Genomic DNA, 7,618 nt, shown 5'->3' with positions numbered 1-7,618 from the left:
GACAGAAAAACAACGTAAAAGCGCGCGCTGCTGAAGACGCAAAAAAATTGTTTTTCACGCACAGCGCGTTCCAGTTATAAGAGACTTAAGCCTGAATTGCGCGATTTTAAAAGTTAGGATAGTTCGCAAATAGCTCATACGGGGCTAGGGGCGCTGACTGCAGCCCCTAAGATGGCGGCGTTATTTTTCGTTTCAACTTTATGGGCCAAAAGCTATTTTTTCAAGACAAAAGAGGTACGTGTTAGTATATTGAACGTCTTGTTAATCTTTTGATACGGAAATAAGGCCATATTTGGAAAAGCTTGGCCGTTCTCCTTTAAAGGGAATATAACCTCAGGCAGAAATACATACCTCTACTTGGAATGCTTATGGCGGAAGATTTTCGCCTCGGATGTGGCTGCCGGTTTTTTTGACGTCACTATGTTAACTTACCAAACAACAACGTGAGAGGGGAGCGCGCGCAAAAGGCATTTTTTCTCTCGTAGGCGGGGGCAAAGCCGTCGGTGTGATCTTACCATACGCGATACGCCCGGATAAGCATTCCAAGTAGAGGTATGGATTCCTGTCTCAGGTATTTGGTTTGGAACACCAACGTTTGCATTTCTGACCGCTCTTGCCTTTGGCCTTAAAAATGTTTGGCGCCACTGTACAGGGAAATTTAATAAATTGAAGGGATCTTCCATAAAGATTGCTTTACAGGTTATATTCCCTTTAAGCGAAATATAATCTTCAACGCGTTCTTTATGGAAGGCTCCAACAATTTTTGGTATTACCTCCTCAACAAATAGAATGGAGTGGCTAATGTGACTGAAATACTAGAGGTTACATTCCCTTTAAAGAATTAGTTAGTGGAATAGGCTATATATTCTTTTGAGACTAGGCTTACAAACTAACGTTTTATATATGGAAAATAAACTTTGGTTTAAAAACCCGATTTTATAAGCGTAGTTTAATTAGTCTTGTTTAAAAAGCTTCGTCTGAAAAGTGTGTAAGTTTGACCCTGTTCCTAAAACTACTTAGGTTTGTTTGCTCGGCGTTTGGATAAGAAATATCCGTTTTATTTGTTTTTTATCTATAACCGAAAATTATCTGAATAAAAACTTATTTTTCCCATATTAATTCGTTAACAGTTAACCGAAATTTTTATGAATAATCGAAAATTTGGCGGTTAATTTCTGTTCCGCTGAGTTCTACCAATTTATGGGCTATTGTCAATCTATATTCCAGCTAGAGAGCAACAAACACAAGGAGAACGCAGCTAGCCTTTAAACACGCTAACGCAGTGTTGCGGACAAATTTCATTGAACGAGCCTTTATGGTGAACCTTTTACGGGCTAGGGGGAAGACAATTTACAAATTATCCCTGTTGCGAACCGATAGTCAGGTTAATTCGCGACCTTAAAAATCCGCAGCCCAAAACTTAGACTCCAAGTCGCTTAAGTTAAAAATTATTGACTACGAAGTAACGGACAAAAATTCAAACAATGTTTATTTCGACAGCACAGAAATGCGAATGAATACATACAGATTTTATCTCACTGAACTTCACCCCCCTTTTCCCTTAAAGAAGGGGGTGACACTCTCTCACCATAAAGGTTATACCTTCCTCGAAGCCCCGAAGCTCCGACGTCACCGATTTTGGGCACGCTGGGAGCTCTTGGAAAAAACCCCGAAATAATCCCGAATACCTTGTCAATGCTCGACCTTCAAACTATGGCGCCACTGAATCGGCCCCAGAAACCGTCCCTACAATTCCTTTCTAAAAAGACGCTAAAAATAGCATTGTGGACAATAGCTAGGCTGTTGCAATGTGGTGAAATATATATATACCCGATTTTCGAGGATGGTTCCAATTTTACAAAAAATTATAATACAACACAATTTTAATATTCAATTAATTAAATCTATTTCGCAACAGCTTCCCCCCGATGAACTGAAAGTTCATTCCTGGTCTAAATCCAGTTCTAGGGGATATACCAGTTGTATCGGTCTCTTTATAATGTTTCGGTTTGGTAACCGCAAATTACACGATCGGACAATGCTGTCGCGTCCCTTGAACAGTTCTTCTATGACACCCGTTTTCCACATTAAACGTGGCACCTTATCTTCTATAAGCGCGACGTCACCGATTTTAAAACGCGCTCCGTCGGTTACTTGTTTTCGTTCGTGCGCGGAACGTAACTGCAAAATGTAATCTCGCCTCCACCGCTTCCAAAAACGATCCAATAAAGTTTGGTGGTACTTGAGTTTCTTGATTAGCTCATCTCTCGAGCTCCGGAAATTCGTAGGCTCTTTGAATGTCCTAGATGGTAATGTGGTAAGACGTCCCCCGGTCAGGAAATGTCCCGGGGTTAAAGGCGCCGGCTCGTCCTTGTCCGCGTAGTCGTATGTTAGCGGTCTTGAGTTGAGTGTCGCTTCGATTTCGGCCACGATAGTTACCATCTGCTCGTTGGTCAGGGACGCTTTCCCTAGGATTTTCTTGAGAGCGGTCTTGACGGAGCGGACCATTCTTTCCCAAAATCCGCCCCACCAAGCCGCTCTTTCCGCAATGTATTTCCATTTGATGCGAAAACTTGCGAGGTAGTTTTCCACTTCTGGACTTCTAATAGTTTGGAAGATTTCCATCAAGTCTCGCTCGGCTTTCTTGAATGTGCGTGCGTTATCGCTATATATGACTCGCGGTATTCCTCGTCGTGACGCGAATCTTCGGAACGCGTGGAGGAACGTTTCCGCCGACATATCGGACACCACTTCTAAATGAAGGGCTCTAGTTACCGCGCATGTAAAAAGTACGATATACGATTTAGTTATATTTTTTCCACTTTTGACATAGAGCGGTCCACAAAAATCAATTCCGGTGGTGTTAAAAACTGGCGCTTCCGTTATTCTATCGCCAGGTAGGGGGGCCACGATCGCGTTTCCCGATTTACCTTTAAATTTTTTGCAAATGATGCACGTTTTGACACGCGATTTTACCTTTTGGCGTGAGCGCAGGACCCAGTAATGCTCACGTAATTCCGCCAGCGTCCCGTTAACTCCCGCGTGCATGACGCGCTCGTGGTAATAATCGATAAGGAGGTTTGTAAATCTGTGTTTATCTGGCAGGATTTTTGGGTGTTTCTCCCCGTATGAGAAATTGGCGTACTGCAGTCTGCCACCGACGCGTATCAACCCGTCTTCATCCAAAAACGGGTCCAGAGCGTATATTTTTGACTCCTTGTCAACCTTATCCCCTTTTTGAAGTGCGGCTACCTCCTTGGCGAAAACTTCCGCTTGTACTAGTCGGCCGAGTTTGGCTTCCGCTTCTAATAATTCTTCTCCCGTCAATGAAGAGTTCATTTTTTGGTTTCCGCTTTTGCTAGCTTTCTTAGCTAGTCTGGAAATTCTCGCGAATATTCTCAATAATTTTTCCAAATTTCCATACCTTTGCCAATTCACTATTGGCACCATCTCTGGTTCCGCGGTACAGCTTCCTTGGAAGATTTTAGCTTCCTCATTTTTCCGAACTTCCGGATCGTTGTTGTTCGCTGGCGCGTACATGACCTTCGATGTTGGCCATCTTTCTTCCGTCAGCCGAAGCCATCGTGGGCCTTCCCACCAGGTTTTCGACTGCTTCAGCTCTGCGATCTTAAATCCTCGTGTTGGGTAGTCGGCCGGGTTGTCGGCTCCCTTGACATGGCTCCAGTCTGCTGGTTCAGTCAACGACTGAATTTCGCTAACGCGATTGCTTACAAATGGTTTAAAGTTCTTTGCGGATTGACGAATCCACCCGAGAGCTATGGTAGAGTCTGTGAACAATCTTACCCGATCTAGTTCTTCCGCGAAATCGTTGTTCTTTACGTGACTAGTTAGGCGGGCTCCCAGTAGCGCACCCATCAGTTCTAAACGCGGTAAGCAAATTTTCTTTATCGGTGCGACTCGCGTTTTTGACGCGATTATCGTAGTCCCGATCTTTCCGCTTTCGGACACGTACCGAATGTATACAACGGCCGCGTAACTTTTCTCGCTCGCGTCACAAAAACAAACTAATTCCCGATGTTTGATTTTTTCGTTACAGCTCTCGTGGTAATAGAAACGCGGAATTTTAATTTCGGTTACGCGTTGTAGTTCCTCGCTCCAAAGTTCGAATTTAGCGGATAAATTCTCAGGTATTTGTTCGTCCCACGAACATCCCGCTTCCCACAGTTCTTGAATTAATAATTTCCCGATAATGGTAAACGGCGCAATCAGTCCGAGGGGGTCGTAAATTTGAGCGACAGTTTGTAAAACACACCTTTTCGTGCTCACCCGTTTAGTCGAATTCTCTAGCAGCGACTCTGTGTTGATTGAAAACTTGTCAGTTTCCGTTTCCCATTGCAGTCCTAGAACTTTGACAACTGGTTTATTTTCTCCTTGTGGAACATTGTTTTCCACCCAGGCTTCTCGTAATTCTGGTACGTTCGTTTGAAATTTCCTCAAGTTCATATTGGCTCTGCCGAAGACTTCTCTCGCTTCCTTGGTCAGCTCTAGCGCTTCGTCTTTCGTTTTTCCGCCTCCCAATAAGTCATCTACGTACTTGTGTTCTCGTATCATTTTGCAGGTACGCGGGAATTCCATTTCGTTTTTCTTCAAATGGTGTTCGATGGTAGCGTTTAGCAGATATGGGCTACAAGTAGCCCCGAAAGGAACGCGTGTTATCCGAAAAGTTTCGAAATCATTTCCGGTCGATTTAGTGTTCCACAAAAAACGTACCGCGTCGCGATCGTTCGGGTTTAGCGATATTTGCAGGAAAGCTTTCTCTAAGTCCGCGATAAAAGCGACTTCGTTTTTCCGAAATTTCACAAGTAAATCTAGCAAGTCCGGGTTCAAGTTCGGTCCTGGTTTCAAACAATCATTTAGAGATTGCTTTCCGAACGCGTGTGAAGACGCGTCAAATACTATTCGGAGGCGCGTTGTTTCGCTGTTGGTTCTAATAACATCTCGATGGGGTAAATAGTACGTTGGGTTACCCAGGTCCGGATTGTTCGTTACGCGTTCTACGATGCCTTGCTCGATTTGTTCTTGCATGACGTCACGGTACTGTTCATACAAGACTGGATTTTCTCTAAATCGCTTGAATAAGTTCTCGGTTCTTCTAGTTGCTACGGCTAGGTTGTCCGCGAGCATTTCTGTATTTGCCCGCCAGGGGAGAGCTACTTCATACCTCCCATCTGCTATCCTAATCGACTTTTCAAACTGTTTTAATGTTTCGGCATTGCTCGTATCTAAATTTATTTCGTGACCCTTCACGCCCAAGGTTTCTAAATCCCAAAATGTTCGAAGTTCATTGGCTAATTCCTCCCCTACGGTTGCGACGTGCATAGATACACTATCTCTTACTGCTGACGTAAGTGCAACCGACGTTTGACCATGGAGGGTCCACCCAAAAAGTGTCTTAACCGCTACTAAAGCTGGCCCCAATCGTCTAACCTTTTTCTCGCTGACTACTGTCCAATAGTAGTCACTACCTATTAGGAGGCCTATACGCTCATCTAAGTCCGTTCCAAAATTTCCGTCGGCCAATTCTATCCCCCCCTTCCTTAAAAGGGCCTCAGCCTCCTCCCCAGGTACCGATATCACGGCGCTGCACAATTCTGGCCTAACCAACGCTTCTATCATGGTAAATTTTCCCTGTTCTCTCAGATTTCCTACAGCGAGTCTAACCCTATTTGTCGTAACCCGTTGTCCTTCTGTGTTCCCGAAATTGTGGATCGACAAGGTTTCTTTCCCCACCACGGGTAGGTCTAATTTTTTAGCTATATCTTCTCTGATATAAGTTCGGTGGCTACCGTTGTCTAAGAGACAACGGACACCAAATTTCACTTGGGAATTACTTGGTTCGCCACTTGTTACGCTAACCCCAGCGGTTTGTAGTAATACCTTCTTATCTATCCACGTTCCTTCGACCGCGATCGTCGTTAGGTTTATAGAGTTATTCGTCTCGTCTTTGCTAGATTCTTTCTCTTTAAGCTTAGTTTGGTCTTCGCTTTCTAAATTATCTTGTCGATCGCATAAAGCTAAATGATGATAACCTTCGCACTGACTGCATCCAATTTTATTTCTACAATTTCTAGCCATATGGCTAGCCCCCAAACAGATAAAACACCTGCCCTTTTTCCTAGCCATTCTTTTCCTTTCGTCTCCGGTGTAACGCTTACACTCTTCGGACGCGTGGTTATTTAAACTACAAAATACGCAATACTTTCGATTTTTCGCCGTAACTGTTAGGGCCGCTGCCGAAGGGATATTCCCCCCGCTAGCCGTCCATTTGCGCTCCCGGTTCCCTTCCCTTTCTGAAGGCCTAAATTCCCTTACTTCGGCTTCCTGCGGTTTGCAGAGAGCCAAGGTTCTTTCCCTGCTAGACACTTCTTTGCCAAGAAATTTTACAATTTCAGTGACTTGCCAAGGACCATCCTCCCCTCTTTGCCGGCTAAATTCTAGCGCTATTTCTTGAGGTATACATTTCATAATTACTGGGCAAAGTAGCCCCCCGTAGGTATCGGACACTACTCCTAACGATTCCAATCCCCTAATCTGAACCTCGATTGTGTCGTAGAGACGCCTAAGACTAACTGAGTCAGTAGCTCTCCTGACTGGGGTTAAATTTATTAAAGTGTTCATATGCTCATTTACGATAAGATCGGTCCGTCCAAACCTTTCTTTAAGCAATTTTATCGAAGCTTCGTAGTTGCCGTTCGATCTCGATAAGCCCGAAATGGCTCTGAGAGCCTTTCCCTCCAAAAACGAGTGCAAGTAATTGAACTTATCTGACGTGCTGAGGGACTCATTTTTGTTGATCGCGTTATCGAAACTGCACCAAAAATCTTGCCACTTGGCGACGGTTCCGTCAAACTTGTTGATTGTTAGCTTTGGCAGCTTTACCGTTCTTTCGCTGTTTTCTGGACGCCCGTTCGCGCCTCTTCCATTCGCTCCCGAACGACCTTCGTAACTTTCCGCTTTGCTTCTAGCGTCGATGATTCGCTTCTGCATTTTTAGCCATTGTGCCACCGTTGTCTCTAGGTTCGCTAGGTCTACCTCTTCTTCTAGGTCGTCGTTGATTTTCTTTAAATTCTTCTCGACCTGTATCAATTGATTCCGTAGTTGGAGAATTACCGTAGAGTCGATTTCTGCTTTTCCAAGCTCCGTTTCAAGCTCGTTGATAAATGTTTCCGCTTGATCTTTGTTTAAATTCCATTTTGCCTGCAACCGCTGCAACGTCGTCATCTTCTGTGGAAGTTCGTTGTCGCGCCCGACTATATTCAACTAACACTTATACTTTGCAAAGTATCCTAAATCTAAATTCCCTCCCGGGTTTCGGCACCAAAATGTGTTGCGAACCGATAGTCAGGTTAATTCGCGACCTTAAAAATCCGCAGCCCAAAACTTAGACTCCAAGTCGCTTAAGTTAAAAATTATTGACTACGAAGTAACGGACAAAAATTCAAACAATGTTTATTTCGACAGCACAGAAATGCGAATGAATACATACAGATTTTATCTCACTGAACTTCACCCCCCTTTTCCCTTAAAGAAGGGGGTGACACTCTCTCACCATAAAGGTTATACCTTCCTCGAAGCCCCGAAGCTCCGACGTCACCGA

The 7,618-nt window shown here is 44.2% G+C and overlaps 1 protein-coding gene across 1 annotated transcript; it reads right to left on the bottom strand.

The window, feature by feature from the left end:
- Window positions 1-1,941: 1,941 nt before the first annotated feature.
- On the bottom strand, window positions 1,942-7,242 carry LOC149926865 (uncharacterized). Its single transcript, XM_090157767.1, has one exon. It carries the CDS (start codon window positions 7,240-7,242, stop codon window positions 1,942-1,944), a length of 5,301 nt encoding a protein of 1,766 aa, XP_090013893.1.
- Window positions 7,243-7,618: the final 376 nt, after the last annotated feature.

The sequence above is a fragment of the Leiobunum rupestre genome, chromosome 9, assembly GCF_980474605.1.
Source record: "Leiobunum rupestre chromosome 9, qqLeiRupe1.1.hap1, whole genome shotgun sequence".
NCBI lineage: Eukaryota > Metazoa > Arthropoda > Arachnida > Opiliones > Sclerosomatidae > Leiobunum > Leiobunum rupestre.
Note: the sequence above shows the minus strand (reverse complement) of the source record. Positions and strands in the feature narration are given on the sequence as shown.

Bases quoted from the DNA above. Each gene is read 5' to 3' on its own strand.
- LOC149926865 (XM_090157767.1), bottom strand. From the start codon at position 7,242: ATGACGACGTTGCAGCGGTTGCAGGCAAAATGGAATTTAAACAAAGAT.